Raw genomic sequence first — 27440 nt, forward strand, 5'->3', positions numbered from 1 at the left:
CTCGTCACTTCTGGTGCACGGCAGTGTGTGTAACGCGAGCGGTTACATTAAAACAACTGTGCTGCAATATGAGTCATCTCCGCTTCTGTCCCTGTCACTTCCCTGCTCTTGGCAAGTAAATATTAAAGCGGCAGCGGGTGTATGAAAAAATAAATCACGGAGCCGAGAGCCGCTTTTATATTTACTAGCCCAGATCAGGGAAGTCACAGGGACAGGAGCGGGGATGACTCGTATTGCAGCACAGCTGTTATATGTAACCGCCGCATGGGTAGGTTTTTTTCACGGTACACCGTGATCTTTTCATACTAGTGCGCATGCGCACTAGTCAGCTCCTCAGCTGTTCCATTAGGTATCCGGGGCTGTGAGCATGGGCACTGCTGCGCTGCTCAGCTGTTCCTGGCCGGAAGTGACGAGGGTAGGTTTTTCTCACGGGGTAGGTAATTCTCACGGAACACCGGATCCTCAGAGACAGGAAGTCGAGTGAGGGCAAGATGGCCCTCACTCGACTCGATGGTCTTGGAGGACCGGAGCTATGTCAAAAATCGTTGCCTAGCAACCGGTTTAAAGGGCCACTTTTTTTTTTTTTCTTTTTTCTTTTTCAACAATTTTTTTTTATCTTTTTTAGTGTAGTTGTGAGGTCTGAGGTCTTTTTGATCCCAGATCTCACAATAAAGAGGACCTGTCATGCCTATTTCTATTACAAGGGATGTTTACATTCCTTGTAATAGGAATAAAAATGATCAAAACATTTTTTTTTAAACTGTGTAAAAATAAAAAAATAATAAATAAAATAAATAGGAAAGAAAAAATTAAAGCGCCCTGTCCCCGTTAGCTCACGTGCAGAAGCGAACGCATGCGCAAGTCCCGCCCACATATGTAAACGGTGTTTAAACCACACATGTGAGGTATCGCTGTGATCGTTAGAGCGAGAGCAATAATTTGAGCCCTAGACCTCCTCTGTAACTCTAAGCTGGTAGAATTTTTTAAAATGTTGCCTATGGGGTACCAATGTTTGGCGCCATTCTGTGAGCGTGCGCAATTTTGAAGCATGACACGTTGGATATCTAATTACTCAGCGTAACATTATCTTTCACATTATGGAGAAAAATTGGGCTACATTTACTGTTTTCTTATTTTTTAATTTAAAAAAGTGAATTTTTTTCAAAAAAATTGCATTTGGAAGACTGCTGCGCAGATATGGTGTGATAAAAAATATTGCAACGATCTCCATTTTATTCTCTAGGGTCTCTGCTAAAAAAATATATATAATGTTTGGGGGTTCTAAGTAGTTTTCTAGCAAAAAAATGATTTTAGCTTGTAAACACCAAGTGTCAAAAATAGGCCCAGTCTTAAAGTGGATATATGGACAACTTTGTGTAAAGTGCTACTTGGATGTTAGGCCTCTGTATGTGGCCAGGCTGTGAAAAAGTCTCACACATGTGGTATTGACATAATCAGGAGGAGTAGCAGAATGTATTTTGGGGTGCAATTTTTGCTATGTACATGCTATGTGTTGGAAATATTTCATAAATGGACAACTTTGTGTAAAAAAAAATGCATTTTCATTTTCTTTCCACAGATTCCAAAAACTTGTGGAAAAAAATGACACGTTCAAAAGACTCATTATGCCTCAAAAATTATACGTTGGGGTGTTTGCTTTCCAAAATGGGGTCATTTTATGGGGGTTTCCATTGTCCTGGTGCTTCAGGGCCTTCAAAAGTGCGATAGGTTGTCAGGAAATTATATGTGTAATTTATGCTCCTAGAATGCCGGACAGTGCTACTTGGATGTTAGGCCTCTGTATGTGGCTAGGCTGTGAAAAAGTCTCACACATGTGGTATCGCCATACTCAGGAGGAGTAGTAGAATGTGTTTTGTGGTGTAGTTGCAAGTATATATATGCTGTGTGAGAGAAATAACCTGTTAATACGTCAATTTGTAAAAAAAATAAAATAAAAAAATCTTCATTTTGCAAAGAATTGTGGGAAAAAATTACAACTTCAAAAAACTCACCATGCCCCTTATTAAATACCTTGCAATGTCTACTTTCCAAAAAGGGATCATTTGGGGGGTATTTGTACTTTCCTGACTTTTTAGTGTCTCAAGAAATGAGATAGGCCTTCAGTACATCAGGTGTGATCAAGTGTGATCAATTTTCAATGATTAGCGCCATAACTTGTGGACTCTAGAACTTTCACAAAGACCAAATAATATACACTTATTTGGGTTATTTTTACCAAAGATAAGTAGCAGTATAAATTTTGGCCAAAATTTGTGAAGAAAAATGACTAATTTGCAAAATTGTATGACCGAAACAACGAAAAATGTGTTTTTTTCACAATATTTTCAGTCTTTTTTATTTATAGCACAAAAAATAAAAAACCCAGTAGTGATTAAATACCATCAAAAGAAAGCTCTATTTGTGTGAAAAAAAAGGACACAAATTTTTATGGGTACAGTGTTGCATGACTGAGTAATTGTCATTCAAAGTGTGAGAGCGCTGAAAGCCGAAAATCGTCTGGGCAGGAAGGGGGTGAAAGTGCACTGTAGGCAAGTGGTTAAGCAACGATCTCTGGCATCTCTTACTCAATGAACAGTTCTGTACCTGGAGCTTCAGGGGAAAGGTACCTACCTCTCTGGAGGAGCTTCCACAGGCAAGACCCCCAGGTTTTGGATAATGTAAGATAACTATTCATAACCCAGTGACTGATTCTCCCACACTATTACCATCAGTAGGCATAGGCAAATAAATATGAATAACGTAGACAAGCACAAGTTTACTGTTTTTTGTAATTTAATAAGCTTTCCTGGATTTGATTAGAGAAAAGAAGCAGACTTACAAGCAGTGGCTGTGTATTTTATTTAACAATGTGGTCCTAGTGTAAATTCTTTGCTTTGTTGGCTTTTCCTGCTATTTTATTGCTCATTCAATACTTTGACAATGAGATGAATGGAACAAAAAGAAAAAGTGCACAGTCTTATAAAAGCTCAATGGACTAGTAAAGCAGAAATGGTAGATTTATATTTAGATCCTATACAAAATCTGCTCTTCCAACAACACTAGTGTGCTGTCTTTGGTCTCACTCCAGATGTATTCTTCACTGAATTAGACAGCCACAGACCCCAATAATCTTTACATCCTCTGAACAAAATCTTGTCCAGTCCCAATAAATCCATCTATATGGGGATCAACTGCACTGATACAGGTAAGTATACATCTAGGTGTGCATGTGCAGTATGTTTCTCTTTTTTTTATATATCATGGAAAATGCAACTGAATTCAATTGTGTCTAGCTTTAAAAGACAAAAAAAAGGGCAACAGTGTATAAAATTCTGACCACCTTTTGTATCTTTTTTATCTTCCTACATATCTTGTGGACATGTTACAACAAAAGATCAAATTAATTGGGTGAATCCTTGCTGTTCCAAGTACGTTTTGCACAATCTAAGCCTTGACCAAACTTACCTTTGATATTGTGCAATAGGTCTCAGATACTCCAGTAAAATGTCATGTGCCCATTTCCCTGTCAAGAAAGTTACTGTACCAATGTGGCCAGTGAAATCCCAATTTTACTTGATGTCCAGGAGTGTCTACTTATTCATACAGAAGTGTTTGTCCTTATCCGAGTCAGCCAATCTGAGTCTATATGTGTCTACCAATGTCTTATGGACGCATAGAGCAGCGGCTCGGGATTGAGCACACAGTGGTGCCCCCAGGGCCAGTGACTTTCTCATGGGGCACTGCTCGAGGGGGAGGGATAAGGAACACCAGCGGGGGACCTGAAGAGAAGAGGATCGGAGCTGCTCTGTGTAAAACCACTGCGCAGAGCAGGTAAGTATAACATGTTTGTTATTTTAACCACTTGCCGACCACACTATAGCGAATAACGGCTACAGCGCAGATGGGTAGCTTTGGGAGGCCGTTATATGATGGCCACCCGTGATCGCGCCAGCTGTGGGGCTTGGGTGGCGCGCTCTGTGATTACAGTTCCCAGGGAACACTGCTGATAACAGATTGAGGTAAAAAGCCAATCAGCTGCTCTTTTCCACGTGATCAGCTGTGTCCAATCACAGTTGATCACAGGTGTATATTGAAGCCGGTTATCGGCACTCTTTTCCTCATGCTGACAGTATGAGCAGAGGAGAAGAGAGCCGATAACCAGCTTCTCTAAAAGGGACATGTACATTGATAATCAGGGCACTGATTATCAGTGTTTTTATAATCAGAGCACTGATTATCAGTGTTCTGATTATCAGTGCAGCCCAAACAGTACCCACCAGTGCTCCCAATGTGTGCCCACCAGTATTGCCAATCAGTACCCACCAGTGCTGCCAATAAGTGCCCATCAGTGCTGCCAATCAGTGCCCATTAGTGCTTTCTCATCAGTGTAACCTATCAGTGCTGCCTACCAGTGCCCATCAGTACCGCCTATCAGTGCCCACCAGTGCCTCCTCATAAGTGCCCACCAGTGCTGCCTCCTTAGTGCCCATCAGTGCAGTTTACCAGTACTGATCAATGCCCATCAGTGCTGCCTGATCAGTGCCTATCAGTACAGCCTATCGGTGCAAATCAGTGCAGCCTCATCTGCGCAAATCAGTGAAGGAGAAAAATTACCTGTTTCCAAAAATTTATAACAAACTATGAAAAGGTTTTTTTTTTTCCAAAATGTTTGGTCATTATTCGTTTATTTAGCAAAAAATAAAAAACCCATTGGTGATTTCAAAAAATTAGTACAGTGTTGCATGACCACGCAATTGTCATTTAAGTGCAACAGTGCTAAAAGCTGAAGATTGGCCTGGGCAGGAAGGGGGTAAAAGTACCCAGTAGGCAAGTGGTTAAAAAATTAAGCTTTAATACCACTTTAAAGAGAGGAGTGCCTTTCTGGCAACACAGCAATGAAATGTATTTAAAGTGCATCTGAACTAAAAAACAAAAACTCTTATCAGTCCATATATGTGGTGGTTGCATTCATTTCTTTCAGGCTAAGTATCTTCAGCAAGTACAGAAAATACCTATAGAACTTGCCAGAAATGCTATGTCCTTGTTTCTTCCACTGACCTTACAAAAAATATGTGATATGTATAACTACTAATCCTATTAACTAACATGCAATAGAAATGTAGAAATATAAGCATATATGTTTAAAGGCCATCCCGTGTTTCAACCATGGCTCATTCCATAGATTTAGTAGAGAAATATAGCAATGAAGGGATAGAAAGTGTGTTGTCATCAGGAAATAATATATGGACAAAAGCCTAAAAAAAAAGAGAAACAATGCAGCCAGCACATCAAAGGACTGGTAATTTGCAATAAATTAGATTTTAGTTGTGGGAACTGGAAGCACGTTTAAGAAGTAAACAATTGATGTCGTTGAGAATTGCGAGACTGTAAGACTAAAGGTTCTTGAGATTTCAAGTTTTGTTGGTTTATGGAAGGGGTGACGACTGCCCTGTTGGCGTTGTATCTACATTCCCACAGGGTACAATGGGTTGAGAATGTGGTTAAAATATTAGTGAATCATTATTGAATATCCTTTACAGGTGCCATGGCATTAAGTGAAAGCATGTATGTATCTGCCTCCTGGGGGATACGTTTTGCATGTTTATAATGCTTTCTAGGTTGTACAAAATTTTACTTCAATTCTTTGCTAAATGGTGCTACTGTGCATTCCATTCTAAAACCTTTTTAGCTAATTTAATAAAGCGTATGTCCAGGCATAATCCAAATTTACCCCACAGCCTCTCTTTCCCTCTAGATTATGTCCTTGAATTATTTTCTTTTACATTCCTGGTGCAAGAAAAGCTTTTATTACTATTTGTTGCCTCATCACCAAGCTTGAAAAAATTCTTGCAGGGACAGTTGCTGGAAGCCCAGTTCCTATTGATGTAGGCATGACCCCTAGATGGGCCCTTTTAACTACATGCAGTGTATAGGCATGCTCTTCCTAATCACAAAATCAGAACTTAAAAGATTTAAAAGTATGAATGTGAAGTGGGGAAGAGAGGTGTGGGTGAAAGGTGGGGTTTTGCAGTCCAGCAGGCACAGGTGACAACACTATTTTGGATTTCAGTTCAACAAATGCAACAGATGTTGTCATCTTAAACAGGAAGTTAGGAGCACACAGGATTTCTGGCAGATCATTAAGTATTTTTCTGTACTTGCTGCATTTTAAAAGGGATAAAATATGGATCATAACTAGGGTGCATGTTGCCCTCGGGCACCAGACTCATAGACTATAAAAAACAGACAGATTAATCGCTCAATACCAAACAATAGAAGTCTATCTACCAGCAGAACTGTATATAAGACATGGACATTATCAGAGAAAGTGGTCAAACTAGGAATAAAATACAATCTCTCTCCATATATAGATTTGCAAACATTTTATTACTGTTGGCTAATGTCTATATCCTGAGAATTCCTTGTCAGAGAGCACTCTGGTCCTTCATGTGGCCTCCGCCTATGCTGCCAGGGTCTTCCATGGTGCTTGCAGCAGAAGATATAGTAAAGGCGATGATGGAAATTTCCTTTTTGACCTGTTGCCAGCGTCTTTCCTGATCTGGATCATTTTCAATATCAAACATAGCGGCGGCCAGACCGGGGAAACTGGAGGCAGCATACATATTGTGCTGATTTGGGGCATATATCACATGCCTGAAAAGCACAAAAAAATATATATTCATGTTTTACAAAAAATGAAAATAAACAGGGAGTACATAAGTAACATGGAGACCTAATGCTTTCTAAAATTAACTCATCAATCAGTTGCGCTATCAATCTAAATATACAAAAAACAATTAATCGTGTATAAAAGTGAAATCAATATATCCGGTGTAAATATGAAGTCCAAAATCTTGCTGTAATTTTAATCTGTGCCCCAATATGAACATACAATAAAGTCCTCTGTGCATTCATTGTAACCACACAGAAAAATCACTGTGCAATCTGTGTAAGCACTCAGTAAAGTCCAATGTACAATTCAAAATGATCGTTCTCATCAAAGACTCATTTTTCAGAAACTGGGCAATGTAATCACTGTCATAAGAAAAAAAAAAAAAAAAAAGAATCATCAATCCTTATGGAAAATCAAATTAAATGACCACATGGATCCTTGGTGTATTAACCAATAATTTTTTGGCAGACTGGTCAAAATGATGAAATCTATGACTGACCGTTTACTCTGCGTTTGACCTACATAATATACAGTATCTCACAAAAGTGAGTACACCCCTCAAATTTTTATAAATTTTTTATTATATATTTTCATGTAACAACACTGAAGAAATTACACTTTGCTACAATGTAAAGTAGCACAGCTTGTATAACCGTGTAAATTTGCTGTCCCCTCAAAATAACTCAACACACAGCCATTGATGTCTAAACTGCTGGCAACAAAAGTGAGTACACCTCTAAGAGAAAATGTCCAAATTTGGCCCAAAGTGGAAATATTTTGTGTGGCCAACATTTTTTTTTTCAGCACTACCTTAACCCTCTTGGGCATTGAGTCCACCAGAGCTTCACAGGTTGCCACTGGAGTCCTCTTCTACTCCTCCAAAAGGACATCACGGAGCTGGTTGATGTTATAGACTTTGCGCTCCTCCCCCTTCCGTTTGAGGATGCCCCACAGATGCTTAATAGGGTTTAGGTCTGGAGACATGCTTGACCCGTCCATCACCTTTATCCTCAGCTTCTTCAGCAAGCAATTTCAGAGGTGTACTTACTATTGTGTGATACTGTATAAGTAAAAATTACCTCAGAGGGGAGTTCTATCCTTATAGAGAGGCAAATAAACTGGCGCATTGGACAAGCTCTTTAACTCCCCAGACCCCCAGCATGGAAAACCTACCTCCACCATCCTGCAGTAATGATTTTTTATTTTTAAAAAAAATCACTTTATTTGGGAAGGGGTATCAGGCTTCTCCATGACTTTCCGGGTCCTGGCTGGGGAGTCTCTCTACTTGCGTTTGCCAATACCGACTGTACATGTCACTATAAGGGTATATCCAGTGTTTGAGTTCAGAATATACCTATAATACCTTGGGGGGAACAGAGTCTCAGAAGTCTACTTTCGGATAAGTTATTATCTCATGGTCTTGTGTTTGAATGTCCCAAGAAACTTATGTAGTGGATTACGGAGCCTACGCTTGTACCCATAGCCCAATAGGGGACAACTAAGGGCTATCTAATAGCGCTTTTCCACTGCATGGAACCAAACGGTTCGGTTCGCTTTTGTGCTTTTCCACTGCTGGTACCGCATGGTATGGTGTAGGAACGGTTTGGTACAGTACGGTACGGCGGCGCTTTTCCACTGCATGGAAACGAACGGTACGGCTCTCAAAAACAGTACCACCTCGATTGTGGTTCCAAGAGGTACCATACCCGGTACCATATCCCACAATCCTTTGCATGCAGTCACTACTAGCCACTGATTGGTCAGAAAATCCCACCCACCCCGTTGTTATCCCACCCACTTAACTTTAGTACTACTTTACTGGAAAAGCAAACCATACCGTACCGTACCGTTCCAACACCGTACCATGTGGTACCAGCAGTGGAAAAGCAAACCGGGCCAAGCAGGGCCGAGTAGAGCCGAGCCGGTACTTGCAGTGGAAAAGTGCCTTAATTGGTCAAACCAAGATGAGCAGAACTAAGACAGAAGGTAATACACATAGTAACTATATAACTAGCAGTGGAGAAAGCCAGCTGGTGGTAGACTAAATGGGATAGAACAGTAGACAGGGATAATGCCAGAGATTATTGCAGGTAATAATAGGAAACAAGCATTAAAATTGATAGAGTGGAAGCAAGGAGTCTCAGTGAAGTCAAGGCAAGCCAAATTCAAGCAAGGGGTGGACAAGCAGGGAAAATAGAAGGTGCGACATCAGAAAACAGCAAGAGATCCAGCAGAACATCACAGTCCGGTCTATAGGACCAATTGCTTAAAGCGGAGTTCCGGGCACAAAAAAGATTTTTTTTTTGTGCCCCTCCGCTAGGTATGCCGCACCTGAAAAGGAATTGGATAGTTATTTTTTTTTTTTTGTTTACTCACCTTTTTATTGAAGATCGTAAATACTCACCTATGACAGCTTCCTCCTCCAGGGCCGAGGCTCACTCCGGCACTTCCTGCCTCGCGATGATTCCTGGGAGCTAAACGTCATAGCTCCCAGGAATCAATGCGCCGCACCGGCCCCGCTCGTCATTTCCGGGCAACGCCGCATTCCCCTGCTAAACAGCTTCTGGGCATGCCCAGAAGCTGTTTAGGAATGCGGCGCCGCACCGGAAGTGACGAGAGGGGCCGGTGCAGTGCATTCTGGGACACGAAGACGCGGAAGAAGACAGAGAAGAGGACCGCGCCGGCTTCAGCTGCCCACAACCGAGATGGAAACGCTGTGGAAGAAAATTTCTAAGTAAGTATTTCTTCTAAAAGGTAAGTGCGAACCGGGACAGATCAGAGGCTAGCCATTGTGGAATGTGCTAGCCCTGACTGTCCCGGGGGTATGTTCAGGAAAAAAACGTTTTTCTGCCCGGAACTCCGCTTTAATGCTCGAATACTACAGACCCTTGATCTACATACACCTGACCATGGTGCCCATGACCACTGATTGCACAGCTCAATGAACTTACTATTCATTGGTCCCTGACATAAATGTCCAGCATTTTCCTAACTTTTTTACTTACAATTGTTTCAATACCACCAAGATATAGACATTCAGTCAAAAAAAGAAAAAAGAAAAAAAAAAAAACATTAGCTGAATTTACAGTAAAAATAGAACTGTTCTGAAACAATAAAGCACGCTAGTCGCTGTGAGAACATGGCATGGAGTTTTTTCCTTCCCAGTTATCATGAGTCACACCTAGGGAAGCTGGAAGTGTGGAAACTCGCACTTTCCATGCTACACATCACAGGCACACAGAGACCTAGAAACATCCTAGAATTGTTATTAGAAATAATTAAAAGATTTTTCAGTAATAGCAGCAGAGTACAAAGGAAGAGGTCGAACCTTCTACCTTTAGAGAAGCAGCCACATCATGAAATTAAATCAGCTGCCAAGATACATACTGATGGAATAGATATGATGGTGCAAGGAAATTCCATGTTCATAATAAAGTGTACCTTCAGCAAAAACTCTTTTTTTTTTTTTTTCCATTTTGGATATTGGAGCAGGATTAGAACCTATGTCAGCTAAGGATTAGAAAGGACCAGCGCATTAGTTATAGATCCAGATGGAAGGTATACTTAGGTTTAACTTTTCTGCTGATATGGGACTTCCGTAAACCCTCCATCTGGATCTTCAACTGATTTGCTGGCTTTTTATTACTGGAATTTTAACTGACAACTGTTTAGCTGTGCACCTTCTCCCATTAACCACTTGCCAACCACCGCACGACTAGATACGGCGGCAGTCAGCCCCTCCTGGGCAAAGCGACGTACTGGTACATCGCTCGCCCATGAGCCTCTTAGGGGCGAGCGCGTGCCGCCGGAGGCACGCTCCCACCCCCGCTCGTTCCCCTGCCTCCCCACGTGAGTGACCGCCGGCTCCGATGTCCGCCGGTCACTCGCAATCTCCCGCTGCAGAGGGAGAAAGGCAGGCGGCTAATGTAAACAAAGCCGCCTGTCATTCTCCCTGATGTAACTGCAGAGATCATACAATCCTGCTATGTAGGATCGTATATCTCTGTGGTTACATCACAAGCCACGCCACTTGACAGTTAGAATCACGCCCCTAGGGACACACTTAACCCCTTGATCACTAAAAAAGTTAACCCCTTCCCTGCCAGTGTCATTTTTACAGTAACAGTGCATATGTATAGCACTGATTACTGTAGTAATGTCACTGGTACCCCCAAAAGTGTCAAAAATGTTAGTCAGGGGTCCGATCTGTCTGCAGCAATGTTGCAGTACCACAAAAAAACGCAGATCGCCGCCATTACTAGTTAAAAAAAAACAATAAAAATGACATAAATCTTTCCCTTAGTTAGTAAATGCAATAACTTTTGCGCAAACCAATCCAAAAAGGCTTATTGCGATTTTTTTTACCAAAAATATGTAGCAAAAAACAAATTGGCCTAAAATGTTAAAAAATTTAGATTTTTACATTTTTTGGGGGGAATTTCATATAAAAAAATGTGAAAAATATTCTTACTTTTTCAAAATTGTCGCTCTTTTTTTGTTTATAGCGCAAAAAGTAAAAATCGCACAGGTGATCAAATACCACCAAAAGAAAGCTCTGTTTGTGGGAAAAAAAGGACGTCAATTTAATTTGGGTACAGCGTCGCACGACCGCGCAATTGTCCGTTAAAGTCACGCAGTGCCGAATCGCAAAATAGGCCCTGGTCTTTGAGCAGCCAAATCCTCCGGGGCTTAAGTGGTTAAGGGGTTGTTCAGAATTCTGTTTCAGTTCATTCCAGATTTGTATTGCTGCCTGCCAAAGCAATTGTCAAATAAAGGGAAATCTCCCCAAAAGGGAAACAGACAGTAAAAAAAAAAGAACATACAAAAGATTTCTTTTTACTTTCTTTTATCTGATATGATCTGTGCTGAAAAAGAGTGTAGCAATACAATAGAAAGTATACACTGGACCTGTAATAAAGCAATATAAGAAAGGGTAGTTCAATCACTTTACTACCCTTGCATTGTGGGTTTCTTTGAATGTACTGATACACGCATATATATCAAACATGATTTCTGAACCTGGCTAGCATATTGTACATTGATATTTATTGTGCACTATGCAGTACACATTGAATCATTTTGCTTCTATGTCTTCTGTTACTATATGGTGCACTAATGATTGTTTTGTGTCAAAATTATACCTAGCGCAATGAATAACAACTGATGTAAACAGCTTACCAGGAAATGAAAGGCTCATGTGCCAAGCAAACCAGCAGGCCAAAAAAAACCTTGTGAGAGTCAGAGCAAAAAAAAAAAAAAAATTGTATGTGTTTTTCAGAGACAGCAGTGAATTAAATTGTGGCCACAAAGGGTATATATGCGTATGTGTGCTGTGATACCTCCATTTTTATAACATATATACTTTAACTTTTTATAGTTTGTTTTTGTTTTTTTACAATTTCCTTTAACCATTTAGCATTTTTTCAATTTTTTGCACACATGTTCTGCATTTGTTTTTGTTTTTTACTAAAAAAATTTACCTAAACCCAATGATATATTTTCTAAAAGCAAAGGCCCCATAGAATAAAATGGTGGTAGTTGCAATTTTTTATCTGTTACATGATGTTTGCATAACTGCGTATCAAATCTACACTTTAAAGAAAAAAAATAACTAAAATGAATTGTAGTGCACACAAACACAATATAAAACTCAATATTGTTGTAAAATGTAAAAGATAGGGCTGTGTCAAGTACATAGATACCAAACATGTCAAGCCTTTAAATTACCTGCAGCTGTAAAATGGCCAAAAACTGGTACCAAAAATTGTCCATAAACAACACTTTAGAAGTTTTTGCAGGTCATCAATTGAGAGGTAGCAACGAATGATGGCTCTAGAATTACGGCTTTCAATTTGATATTTTTGGTGATGCCTAATGTTTGTTGCACATTTGCTGTTTACATACACATGTGGAGGTTTGCAGTCATATATGTGCCTAGGGAGATGGGGTTCATTCACAATTTTTTGCTATTTTTAATTATAATTTACATTTTATTAACACTGCTGCAGCTGTTAGCTTGTTAAACCCTTTTAGTACCAAGGCATTTTTTAAAAATACCTTGGTAAACACATTTTTAAGATAGTACACACTTCATGCGGTTTTGTTACTACATGCGATGCGAATGTAAAACCCCTAACAGACCCAGAACCATTAGGAAAAAAATCACATATATTATTTTAGGCATGCCACTGCATACTGTTGAATGCTGGGGTGTATACTACATGGAAAGCCCTTTTATTAACCACTTGCCAAACAGTCACTGCAGATATAAGGTGGCAGGTCGGCAGGTTCCCGCGAATCTCTGTACATGTAAGGCGCTTCACCAGCGGGGAAGCTTACCCGCCGGGACAGTGGGCGAGATTGCCGCCAGGCACCCGCAATCGCTCCCCGTGACGAGAGAATGGCGGTCTGCTGTTATAAACACTGCAGACCATTGTTCTCTCAGCAATTATCACAGGGCTCCTGTGTTCCCCCTATTTAGAAACACAGATCCCTGTGTTTATTCCATAATCCCACCCCCCCCCCCCCACAGTTAGAAAACACCCCCTAGGCCTACATTTAATACTTTGATCGCCCCTGGGTTAACCCCTTCCCTGCCAGTGCCATTAGTACAGAAAAAAATAAATAAAAATGAATACAAATTGACCTAAAATGATAAGAAAAATAGATTTTTTTTATTATTGGGAATGTTATATAGCAGAAAGTAAAAAAAAATATTGTTTTTTTTTTTTTTCAGAATTGTCGCTTTTTTTATGTTTCTAGTGCAAAAAATAAAAAATCGCAGAGGTGATCAAATACCACCAAAAGAAAGCTCTATTTGTGGGGAAAAAAAGGACATCAATTTTATTTGGGTACAGCGTCGCATGACCGTGCAATTGTCAGTTAAAATAACACAGTGCCGAACCGCAAAAAATGGCCTGGTCATTAAGGGGGAAAACCTTCCGGTCCAGAAGTGGTTAAACTGAACTCCAGTTAGCACAAATATATTCTAATGGCAAACTACTATCCTGACACAATCTAATATCAGTTTTCATTTTCTTTCAGCATATTCTGTGCCCTGCCTCAGTTATGTCCAAGTAACAGCTTCAGTGTAGTGGTTTCCTGTAATGATGACCAGTTGCAGTTGCTCCTTCTCTTTATGGTTTTGTCACCATGCCCTTGGATTTTTTTTATAACCCTGGGTCAATGCTGCCTGCAGTCAATGGATCACCCCAGTCTTTCCCCACCCATGTTCTTCCATAGGTTGTGTTGTAGGCTCCTCAAAAGAAACTCCTACCAGCAGCCGGACATCACCATGGGCTTGGTAAAAGTGCGGTGAAGTCACAGAAAATTAAAATGCCATTTTCCTGCTACAGAAATAAGAACTTATGGGGAGAGGGAAGTTTGGTGGAAAAGGGAGTTCAGCTTTAAATATTTCACTATAGTACCCCATCTTTGGTATGAGCGGGAGGAATAGAACCCTATTTTTGGTGCCAGGGAGAAGAATAATGTTTAGTTGTTTATAAGAGTAAGAGGAATTATGCCCCATCGTTGGGGTCACAGGACCCACCAGGGCTCCTTTACTGGTGTAAGTGGGAGAAATTATGATCCACTGTTGGTGTTAGGGGAAGAAATGGTGCCTTATCATTGGTGTCAGTGGGGGAAATAGTGCCTCACATCAGTGGGGGGAATAGTGCCTCACATCAGTGGGGGGAATAGTGCCTCACATCAGTGGGGGGAATAGTGCCTCACATCAGTGGGGGGAAGAGTGCCTCACATCAGTAGGGGGAATAGTGCCTCACATCAGTGGGGGGAATAGTGCCTCACATCAGTGGGGGGAATAGTGCCTCACATCAGTGGGGGGAATAGTGCCTCACATCAGTAGGGGGAATAGTGCCTCACATCAGTGGGGGGAATAGTGGCTCACATCAGTAGGGGGAATAGTGCCTCACATCAGTGGGGGGAATAGTGCCTCACATCAGTAGGGGGAATAGTGCATCACATCAGTAGGGGGAATAGTGCCTCACATCAGTGGGGGGAATAGTGCCTCACATCAGTGGGGGGAATAGTGCCTCACATCAGTGGGGGGAATAGTGCCTCACATCAGTGGGGGGAATAGTGCCTCACATCAGTAGGGGGAATAGTGCCTCACATCAGTGGGGGGAATAGTGCCTCACATCAGTAGGGGGAATAGTGCCTCACATCAGTAGGGGGAATAGTGCCTCACATCAGTGGGGGGAATAGTGCCTCACATCAGTGGGGGGAATAGTGCCTCACATCAGTGGGGGGAATAGTGCCTCACATCAGTAGGGGGAATAGTGCCTCACATCAGTAGGGGGAATAGTGCCTCACATCAGTGGGGGGAATAGTGCCTCACATCAGTGGGGGGAATAGTGCCTCACATCAGTAGGGGGAATAGTGCTGTGTGGGTTGTATAAAGACAAGCAAAGAGCCACAGTCTGGACCATTGGGCTAGAGAAAAGGAATAAAGAATAACCACTTTCCAAAGTGAAGCCAAACATGTGAAAAGGAAAGAAAAACTGGATTTATGTTTGGACATAATTGAATAGAAAAAGTCAGCACTGATTCACCTTCTTCACTAAGCTTAGTGAAATATCCATTTTGCAAAGTGAACCTTGGCTACTCCTTTAATAAATCAATCCTACTGTCAAATATATATTCAAATTTCTCTCCCGGAGAATTGTTTGGATCTCGTACTGATCCAGTTCTCAAACAAGTAATATAGATTTTCTGTGGCACAAAACTCTTCAGGGCCAATACATCAGGCTTAGCAGCAGCTGAAGATCCAGGGACCAAGGCGAATCTTCTCAAAGCCATCAGTGTATGCATGGTCTTAACTATAGGAAAATCTTGCATTTTCAGTTTCATTATCCTCCTTTTTTTAATGTTGTTGAGGATTACCAAGGTAATTTCAACCACACACATTGCTTTATATCCCATAAACAATGTTCCTTTTTTTCTCTGTAGTCTGCCTTTTTGTTACTGTCATTTATTCAGCCGGTATAATTGGCTACTATTACATTGTCGGAGACGGAGGATAGATTTGTTTCATGGCACAGAATGATTCTCCATGGTGCAGTTAAAGCATAATGGAAAGACTGGAGTGCCATGCAACTGCTATTACTAATGATGGTTCTTGTTTTCTGCACAGGACAAAACACTGCTGGGTAAAAATAGATAAAGATTAGGGAAAAATACAAAGGAAGCAATGAAAACAGCTATGCTATTTAGCTAGCATGAAAGGCTTGAGGGGTAAATGAAAACCTGTGTTACCTAATAATGAAGGGCCTTTAGCAAGATTGACAAATACATAATACAAAGTATGACACAATAACAATATACAATATATTACAGCGGGGACGTATATTAGAGAAAGTACACTGATTATCAGCTGTGTCAAATTCCTGTGCTTTTCAAAGCTGGATATATGGTAAAAAGAGGATTACATACCCCTGGGAGATTTCATGTAGGGCCTAGTTACACTGATACATTAAGGTTACATGGGATAAAACAAATTTTTTACTGCACATTTCCACAATCAACTTGAACACATATGAGTCACGGTGCAGTTCCATTCCAATCCCTAGTACAGCCAAATCAAATGGAGAAGCTAAAGATATACACTGTAAGGGGTGGATTTACTAAAATTGGAGAGTGCAAAATCTAGTGCAGCTCTGCATGGTAGCCAATCAGCTTCTAACTTCAGTTTGTTCAATTAAAGAGGAAGTAAACCCTCCTCAGGAAGTTGTACCTATAGGTAAGCCTATGATAAGGCTTACCTATAGGTACTGTAAATATCTCCTAAACATGCACCGTTTAGGAGATATTTACCTTTAATGCAGCCAGTGACGTCACTGGCGCATGCGCTCTGAAGGAACGGCTGATCGTGCCGTTCCTTCAGAGCCCCGTGCCGTGACCGTCGGCTCCCGCGCGCGTGCGCAGAGTGACGTCACCGCGGCTCCGGCCAATCAGATGACCGGATGCCGCGATCCCGGAAGACGAGCGACATGTCATGTCGCCCGTCATACAGGTAAGAGAGCGGCACGGCGGGGGCTCGTTCTAAGGTAAGTATTTCATAATGAGCTAGTATGCGATGCATACTAGCTCATTATGTCTTTCTCTTGCAGGTTGTAAAAAAAAAAAAAAATTTTAAACAAGTTTACAACCTCTTTAAGCTTTAACAAAAAAAGAAACTGGGAGCTGATTGGTTTATATGCAGAGCTGCACTAGATTTTGCACTCTCCAGTTTTAGTAAATCAACAGCGAGCCAATCAGACTCTGTTGCGCTACATAGTGCTGCTATTTTATATTGTATTTCAGGCACTGGGGACCAGTGGAAGCTGTTTGGATAGGAGGAGCTTACAGAAGAAGCAGCAGGGTCAGAAGAGTATTAAACCAAATCAATTTACACAATTCCTGTGTAATTTACACAGTACTAAAAAAATGATACACGACTTACAGTGAGCACTAGGTGCTAAAAAAAAAAAAATAAATTTTGATCATACATATTAATAAAAAATCCACAAATAAAATTATTCTGCACAACTCAAGCTGTAACTGACTCTTTACAATGTGCAGACAATAACGTGGGATCATAGTATTATTTGCACATTGCAAAGAGTCATTCACAGCTTGAGTTGTGTAGATTAATTTTATTTGTGGATTTTTTATTATTATTTATGAGCAAAAGTTTTTTTTATAGCACCTAGCGCTCACTTTAAGTTGTGTATCAGGGGTCAGAAGAGTGTTGAGGAGGATTCTTTATAGTCGAAACAGCAAGTGCAGCTGCCAAGCCATTCTGAATAGATGCAGTGCAATAGATTTAGCTATTCAAAATCGCAAATAATGGCAATGGAAACAAAGCAGAAACTCTGACCTTACTCAAAATTAGTGATTTTTTTCTCCTTTTTTACCACTTACAACTCATTCACATAAACAGTTGAAGGGTGGTAAAAAGGGTGGTAAAAACCCAGCGGTTAAAGTGATATTAAAAGCTTTTTTTTTTTTTTAAATACCAAACATGTCACCTGCTATGTGAAGTGGTTTTGCACAGAGCAACCAGCATCCTTCTCTTCTCCAGTCCCTCGCCGGCATTTTTGGCCCCTCCCTCCTGCCAAGTGCAGCTTGCAATGGGGGCACCCAAGCAGGCTTGTTCCCAAGCCGCAGTTCTGCGTGTCCATTCACACACAGAGCCGTGACTCGTCCCTGTCCCCTCTCCCTCCTCATTGGCTAACTGGCTCAGCCAGTGAGGAGGGAGAGTCCCTGGAGAGCCGAGGCTCTCATGCACGTCGCTGAATTGAGATGGGGCTTAAGTAATTTTTAGGAGGGACTTGGAGGGGGGCTGCTGCACATAGGTTTTTTACCTTTATACATAGAATGTAGAAGTTAAAAACCTTGAGCCTTTACAACCACTTTAAGCTGCATTTTTATGCCCCCCACCCCAACCACTTCCTGTTTATTTGCAGAGGCAGTGGACAGGGGTGTACACATGCTGTGGCTGCAAAGCAGGAAATATACCCCCTTACGCTCTTAGTGGACTTAGCGCCCTCCGAGCACTACCCAAGCACCCCAAAACCATGTGCAATGCTCGTAGTTGCAGCATGCTAGGGCTAGATTCAAGGGGTTAAAAGAGACAGTGAGGTAATACAACGCCTCCTCTCCACCTGTCAAATGCACTCCATGTTCAGATCACTCTTCAGAGACCAAAGCAAGTGTAAATGAGTCCTAACTGGCCAGATAGAATAAAGACGTAAAAACCTGTAGGTCGGCATAAGTCATCTGTTACTACCACTTTTTCAAGGGCTTTATTAAACGTGATTACTAATGGATATTAATGCCATTACTAATGCATTTTACTCCCACAGGAAAAGGGGCCTTATTATACATTATTGATCAATGAATATAGTCACCTTCCAGAGAAGTATTCAGTTGTACTTGTATGGAACGTATGATAAAAAAAGTGTAGTTAGCATATACTCACATTCATAAGATTGATGGATACCTGTCCAAAGGTCAAGCAACCTACTTTAGCACCTGTAGAGAATATTCTTGCACTGCACTAGGCTATGATCGCATCTGGTGACCAATGGTAAAGAGGAGAAGGCCCCAAAATGGAACCAGTGTGTGGTCAGTAGAGGCGCCTATTTTAAAAAAAAGGTGCTGCCAAGTGGATTCTTCAGGAAGGATGGTATTTGTTGACCATAAAACATGTTTAACTAAACTTCTACAGGAGCTTCCTCACGGGCAATTTGACATCTGTTTCTCCAAGTAGTACATGGTTTCAATGCAACACATAAATCAAGAAAACATTCAATTGTAAAATCAACAAGGTAAAGATTTATTGATAAACACAATTTCAACATATCACCAGTGACATAATGCTTTATAGTCAAGCAGATTGGTCAATATATCCTTATTAATTCTGTAGCCAAGTACAGTGTTTACAAACATCAAACAATAATAGGTTGAACTTGCATTTATGTAACCCAGCGTGTTTTGCGACATAGTGTCACTTCCTCAGGGGTTGATGCACACACAATTGTAAATCTGCAAGACATCACATGCTCAAGACCTAATGGTAGTCGCCCTGTGTGCTCTCCACGTCAGCTACATTATTCCTCATTCCTTGTCAGCATATCTCACTATGCCATCACAGTGGAGGACTTGTTGGATTGCTCTCCATGCCAGCCATTCCATCTTGTCCTGTTTGCACTGCTGGGCCCCTGGAATCCCACACCCACAGTTCCCGGGGTCAGACATTTTCAGGCGACTACCATTAGGTCATAAGCATGTAATATCCTGCAGATTTACAATTGTGTGTGCATCAACCCCTAAGGAAGTGGCGCCATGTCACGAAATGCGTTGGGTTATGTAGATGCAAGTTTACAACTATTATTGATTGATCTTTGTAACACTGTACCTGGCTACGGGATAAGTATGCATATATTGACCAATCTGCTTGACTACATGGCATTATGTTACTGTTGATCTGTTGAAATTGTGTTTACCAATAAATCCCAACTTAGTGTTGTTGCGCCTCATATAAAGTCCAACAGGCAATTTATGTTTTCTTGTGTAAACTGAATGGGGATGGAGGTGCCTCACAGGTTACATCCAACCATATTTTGTTAGATAATTGCAACACATAAATCATAATTTATGGTTCCTGGCACAGGACACATGGGGGTTGATTTACTAAAACTAGAGAGTGCAAAATCTGGTGTAGCTGTGCATGGTAGCCAATTAGCTTCCAGTTTTTCATTTTTTTTTTTTTGTCAAAGATTAATTGAACAAGTTGAAATTAGAAGCTAACATGCAGAGCTGCACCAAATTTTGCACTTTCCAGTTTTAGTAAATCAATCCCATTGAATCAAACAGGTGCATGCAGCATCTTCATTGTTCTCAGTCTTGTTCAGCAGTTAGAATGCAGAGAAATGTAAATGTAGCAATATTTCATTTACCTGGGCCTGTGATGACAGTTCTTGTAATACAGGGATAAGAAGGAAAGTGGGTACATTTGCAAAGTTACCTGATATTCCAGGATATACAGAAATACATTATGTGATTTAGAAATATTGCTTACTTTAATATCATTTTCTTTTGACAAACATTTGACTGCGCTTTTTAAAGCTTTTTGGAAACTAAAATAGCAATATGTACCCTAGTCCCACTTACTGTGATTACCACCAATCACATTGATGGAATGCACTACAATTTAGCCAGAAAAGCAGAGCTATGAATTGTGTAATCATCCAGTCACTTCAAGCTTACAGTGAAGGGCAGAAGCTCTATACATATGGAACAATTGTAATCCATATCTGCATGCTGCCTATTTTTTTATAATACATTTAAAAAATTGATCAAACCAAATTACCTGTAGTTTAGGCTGCCGCCTACTCCAAAAGGATCAATAAACGCTCTTTCAATTTGCATTAGTTGATCGTTAATTTTTCTCACTTCAAGTGGACTGGAAATGAAAAGAAAACATAAAATATTAATTTATAGATTCCTATCTGTTTAAAACATATTTATTTCATAATACGATTCATATGTTAGTGGGAGTCCAACAAGGGAAATGTGAAAAGTACATAACACTGAGAGTTATGATGCCCAAACATGTCAGATTGGAGCTTAATCATTGTAATTGTAAAAGGGTAGCTATGGATAACTATTTAGGTCAAATTAATCTTTAATTGGGGGCATATCTAATATTTTTTTTCACCCAAGATGCACACAACTTTCACCCAAGATTTTCAGATTTTTCTAAATAGACTTCATTTAAAAAGTATTTCGATCCTGGGTGAAAGTTGCGCAGATCTTGTAGGAAAACATTTATAAATAGTCCTTTTGATGCACCTTACATTAAACGCAACATCAAGTTGTATTTATAAAGCAAGCTAAATTACTAGTATTCTGTAGTAATTTGTAGCTTACAGATGCCAGCTAAGATTACTGCCATGTATATCTGATCTTAAGCAGTCAAGTAGAATGGTATAGAAGTTGTTCCACAGCCAGGGCTGCTGTTATAAATCGCGGGGCCCCGTACAGACTACCTGGAATTGCCCCCCCAAGAAAGTATTAAAGATATATTTAGCTAAAATTACAACAAAATCACTATTATCAGACACAAATATAACATAACTCGCATAATTCCTGCTAAATCTAAAAAAAAAATGATGTTAAATAAAAAAGATGAGATGAGAAAAATATACAGGCTGGGCAGTTGGAGCTCAGTGATCAGAGAGACAGAGAGAGAGAAACAAAGTTACAATTTACAAATAAACTCCTGAGTAGAGATAAGTGCTGGGAGGGGGGGCCCACACAAGGGAGGGGGATTAGTGAGGGACAACTGTCTCTTTCTCAACAGATAAAAGCTGATAGCAGGGAGAGGGATAGATCAGATTCAGGTGCTGGAGGAAGATTTCTGTATTTGTTGTCTATCACTAATCCCCCTCTCTGTGTGGGCCCCCCTGTGTGCTCGGGGCCCCCTACAAGAGGGATGGTGGTCCCCCCCTATCTGCGGCCCTGCCCACAGCAACTGTGGACAGCAACTGACAGCGAGGCCCTGTGACTGCCTTGTGTGACAACCCTACCCATTTACTTCTGATCTTTATTTAGTGGTGCCTAGACACTCTGAAAAGAGAGAACTGGGTACTTTGGCCAGTGAGGTAAATACAATCACGTGGCCCTTTCATGATAAGGTCCATTTGCTGAGCACCATACAAAGTGTGCCATGGTATTGCAGTTAGTTGGTGGCCATGGGGAAATGTGGGTGCTGTCTTCAAGAACATGGCTTAACAGATACCAAAACCAGACAGTCCCTATTTTCCCTAAATTGCTATGAATGTATTAATCAGTAAAGCTGTGCCCTCCTTTGGATAAGTAAAATCCTAATAGTATTACAGCATTGTTGGATCAAATCATACATAGTAAAATAGATGAAATAGGGCCTTTTGATCATTTTAAAAAGTTTAAAGATATATAATAAAGGTTTGTAGTTTTAAATGATTTATTTGTTGGCCTGCATAGGTCATTTTATGGTATGTTGACGATGAATGCCCTTTGTACAGCCAACCTAATTTCCTGATGGACAATGTTTTATAGAAACATGTAGCCAACATATTGAGATCAATCTTAGGTGTACGTTTAGTAAACTGAGATAAGCCGAGATCTGGATGATCACGGCTTGTCTCAGAGCATTGCAGGTTTAAAATACTGAGAAGAGTAGTGGAGAACATAGTCTTCTCTTCTCATCTCAGCACACAAACGGCTTGCATTCACTGCAATAGAAACGGCCAGTTTAGAAACACATGATGTCACCTGATCACTGTGCTTCTCTTTGAAGATCTCCTCTTCCTACTTCTCCAGCTCAGAGGTGGAGATAGCAGGAAGAAATAGGAGATCTCTGCTGTGAATGTCCCAGTGCCCAAAAGTGAAAGTAAAAACTCTCCCTACTGCAGTGAAATATACATCAACAGCAGGTTAGAAACACATTAACTATACAATCACATATATATCTGTGTGTGTATATATATATATATATATATATATATATATATATATATATATATATATACTGTATGTACTGGTGTGTATGTATGTATATATATATATATATATTTTTTTTATTTCAGGTACTTATATAGCACAGTCAATTTACGCAGCGCTTTACATATACATTGCACATTCACATCAGTCCCTGCCCTCAAGGAGCTTACAATCTAAGGTCCCTAATGCCTCGTACACATGTACCAATCGGCCGTCTTTTGTCCAGGGCTTTCCTGTCCGCTGAAAACTGCAAAAGACTGCACATGAATTTTGTCAGCCAACAACAGCCGACTGCAGAAGTGATGTCATGTGATGAATAACTTTCCGTGTGTTTTTTCTTTTCTGAGCATGCCCAGTCTTGCTAATCTGCTGTTTGTCGGCCGAATTCTGTACTGACTGGCGAACAATCGGCCGTTCTGGTGTTGGCCAACAAAAATTTTAATGCCTGCAGGACAGATTCTGTTCGGCCGAAAATGCGCTGTCGGCTGTCGAAAGCATCATACTAACAAGCATACAATCGGCCGATCGGTCGTCGGCCGAATATTTACGGCCGACGATCGGTACGTGTGTACGAGGCATCACTCACATACATACACAGCAGGGCCAATTTTTTATACAGGATCCAATTAACCTACCAGCATGTCTTTGGAGTGTGGGAGGAAACCAATCAGTCACGATTCAACCATGCCCACGGCGACTAGCTAAACGAGACGTGATGAATCGTGACTGGGCAGTATAAGGGGATAACGGAAATAAAGAAAATTCCTACTAAAGGCTCGTACACACGTACCGATTGTCGCAGAAAAGATTCGGCAGATGACCGATCGGCCAAATGTAGGCTTGTTAGTATGATGCTTCCGACAGCCGACAGCGCACTTTCGGCCGAACAGAATCTGTCGTGCAAGCATTAAAATGTTTGTATGCCGACACCAGAACGGCCGATTGTTCGCCAGTCAGTACAGAATTTGGCCGACAGACAGCAGATTTGCAAGACTGGGCATGCTCATAAAAGAAAAAACACAGGGAAAGTTAACCATTACATGACATCACTTCTGCAGTCGGCAGACAAAATTCGTGTGCAGTCTTTTGCACTTTTCAGCGGACATGACAGCCCGGGGACAAAAGACGGCCGATCGTTCGGCCGACGATCGGTAAGTGTGTACGGGGCTTAAGTAATTAGATTGGTTGCAATACTTTCACAGCCTGCACTGCCTTCGGTCACCACTAGAGGGAGACTCCAATCCAATCCAGCTGGCTGACCACACACAGGCAGATACAAATCTTACATACAATCTGATGCACTCTAAGGGTTGGGGAGCAGTCTAGCAATTACCACACACTACTAGGATTCCTCCAGCTATCCTACAAGCCAGAACCCCTGTGTTGATCACTCTTCCCACTGTCCCCACACCCACACACCACAAACGATAGCCTGTGGTCTGGTGTACAATCTGCATGCAATCTGCCAACACACAGTGCAATTGCATACAGATTGGCATGTATGTATGTATGTACTGTATGTATGTGTGTATATATATATATATATATATATATATGTGTGTGTGTGTGTATGTGTATATATATATATTTATATACTGTATGTATATATACCGTGCATGTGTGTGTGTGTGTGTGTGTATATATATGTTTTCATGTGTCAGAACATGTCATTACGAGTTCTTTTAAACTTTAGTTTCACTTTTTAAATTTAGCAGTGCCTGTAATCTCACAAAATCTCGTGAGATTACAGGCAGTTCACCCAGTTATACAGAGATCACGGCAGTTCTCAGAGAAAAAACTTCTCCTCTGATCACCCTGTGAGAAGTGAAGTTCTCCGCCTTCTAAACTGGGTGCCAGAGGAGATATTTTTTCTCTGAGAACTGCCGAGAATTGAACTGAGAGAAAACTTCTCAGTTTACTAAACGTACACCTTAGTGAAGTTCCTGCCATAACCTTCTCTCCTCACTGATTATGTTGCTGCTGATCTCTCTGTGTTAAAAAAATCACAAACAGAAGTCCATTAGGCCGAAAAAAGTTTTTTAATAATTTTGACAGCAGTGCAGATTTCAACACGGAGGAGATCACTGGAGGCGCCTTATGGCATTGGATTCTTCACATTGGAGCTGCACATCTGGATCAAATATGAGTCTTGAGTTCTGTGGCTGTAGGCTTTTATTTTGTTTTGTTTGTTGGCTAAACTCATTGGATATATGTGTATTTTTCAATCTGGCTAACTGTGTAACTATGAGCAGGTCCTTTAAAGATCTATTTGGAGCTAAACTCCAGATAGATATAAAAACCCTGACTAATGCAGCTCTGCTTTAGCCTTACATCAATAAATGTATTTTAAAATACAAGCAGTCTGAATTTGACCTGGTATCAGCCTCACACAGTCCTTGCACAGCAGAGCTCAGACAGGGAGAAAAAATAAGCAGCACAAGAAGTCAATCAGTTGTGCTGCAGCGCAAGGAGCATGCAGAGTGACATAGAGATGAGCTTATCAGTCTCAAGCTTCTCCTTTCACTGTCAAGTTACAGACTTAAGGCCCGTACACACTTGATGGAAATCGGACGAAATATCTCTCTCTTGCTCAGCGTTCATAACCGTTTTTAGTTGACAGTGCATAAATGTTCACAAAATTTCTCGTCCGATTTTCTTTTTTTGGCACATTTGTTCCTAGACTTCGGGGGTTGTCAGCAACTTCAGATCATGCGCGGTCTTTCGTATCCGATTTTTCACGGACGTACTGCATACACATTAAACGAAAATTGGTCGTCTGGGGACGGACGATAAAAATTTTGGTGTTTGTCCCTCCGTTTTTTTTTTCGTTGAAAATGTCGGCATCAGCTGCTGAAAGTTGTGTACACACTAGCCGAAAATCGTACGATTTTACCTCCGATGGAAATTTTCGGCAGATTTTCTACTAGTGTGTCCCCCATTTTAGGGGGAGACTAGAACTGGAAGTGTTAGTGAATTGCAGAAAAGACATGCAAGATTCCTTTCATGCCTGTGTGATAGAGCTATGTAAATCCTAGGACTGGATAAGGAAAAACAGCTCCCTTATTTGCATTCCAGCTTTGTACCTAGCAGTTTGTCTGGAGTTTTGTTTTAACTACTTCTGTTCAACTGGACCTTGTGGAAAACATTGCTAAAAGATTTATGTAAAACCCTTGTCTTCTCTCTTTGATAAAGGCACATGCAGAACTCACCTTATCTATTTATATTTAATTTATTGGCTAGTTTCTCTCACTAACCCCAATATGTCAAAATAAGTCATTGTATAATTTTACATCACATGACTAGGGAAAATTATTAAATACTCTTCACCGCTATATAATGTCCCTCCCTAGTGTTCTGTCCTGGTTATGCAAAATATTTACTAGTGAAGAACCACATTTCTTTTCATACAAGGTTACATAAGCTGAGATTGTGTAGCTTGTGCAGATACTTTCCAATGGTCCTTAACAATACCATAGCTAATAATAACTGTTCAAAAAAGAGAAATAAAAACAATAGCAACTGTGCCAACACCACCTTTCTGTACTGCCATAATGAAGGAGAGTGATGGATTCTAATTGGAATTATTTGAAAGGAATCTTGGGGCACAAGATTTCCACCCTTAAAGTTGGCATGGCACATCTGGTGTGTATTCATATTAAAATTAGAAGATGTTTTTTAATCAATTATTTTTGGAAATATAGTATATATTTCAAAAAGATTTTCATCAGGTGATAACTAAAAAAGGACACACCCACTCCAAAGATATATCTTGATTATAGGGTTAGAGTTTTGGATTGTTCCAACCATTCATGTTTTAACTCTTCCTGCTGCATCCTTCATAGCTAATAAAATGATTAAAAATCCAACAGGGGGAGTGGAGAGCCCTAAAAATTGACATGGCAGGTGTGCAGACCCAGAAAATCAAGCACAGAGATATTACCAATAGAATCCCCAAGAATTCAAAGAAATTGTCAGATGGTCAAACTCTCGAATAGGCCATGGAGGATCCATTAGTTTATTACTAAATGCTATGTTTCCAACAGATGATCAAATATATGTAGTGTGGGATGGGAGGCATTGGTGTCTGTACTATCTGCCCTTCATTTGCCATTGAAAAGTACGTTTGTTACTCCAAAATACAAAGCAATGTGTTGCGCTGCAACATGGGTGCATGAGTAATATTAGTTGGAGTTCTTTGAAGAATTAAGTCACCGCAATGCACCAAGGTGCATACATACTCTTTTATATGTTGCAGCAATAGGGGTGAAAACATGTGCGCTACTGCAGTTTAACAGTGTGAACAAAATTAACTAAACTAATCTACATACACCCCCCCCCCCCCAAACAAAAAAACGTATTACTGTAAATAATATTTTTAAAACTGGAAATATATTTTTTTATCTCAAGCAAATGTCATCTATCAGCAAAACTAGCAAAATTTAGTTACCATCTCCACAAAATTTCATCAACTGCAAAATAAATTTTGCGAAAATAACCAGCACATATCTAGTCTATGTTTCATCATACTGCAGGGTGTGGTGCAAGCATGCTGTGCAATAAAAGTTAATAACAATAAAGTGAAGCGTATCATATAAAAGTGAAACAATATTCAATACCATGTGTGTGAAAAAATATATATATATATATATATATATTTTTCAAAACAATCTGTGTTCAACTGAAAGTTCACACAAGTGCCGGAGGTGTTTCCAAAACTCCA

General features: G+C 40.5%; 1 protein-coding gene across 1 annotated transcript in view; it reads right to left on the reverse strand.

The window, feature by feature from the left end:
* Positions 1–6369: 6369 nt before the first annotated feature.
* The window catches only part of LOC309569260 (putative N-acetylated-alpha-linked acidic dipeptidase), a 256771-nt gene continuing 235700 nt past the window's right edge, over positions 6370–27440 (reverse strand). Inside the window, exons 17-18 of the mRNA XM_082275019.1 lie at positions 20547–20639; positions 6370–6654 (exon numbers count right to left, since the gene is read on the reverse strand). Of these exons, the coding sequence (XP_082131145.1) occupies positions 6426–6654; positions 20547–20639 (322 nt within the window). The 3' untranslated portion in view covers positions 6370–6425. The remainder of the gene's footprint in view (positions 6655–20546; positions 20640–27440) is intronic.

Source organism: Pelophylax lessonae (genome assembly GCF_965119305.1).
Source record: "Pelophylax lessonae genome assembly, chromosome: 13".
In the NCBI taxonomy this organism is placed as follows: Eukaryota; Metazoa; Chordata; class Amphibia; order Anura; family Ranidae; genus Pelophylax; species Pelophylax lessonae.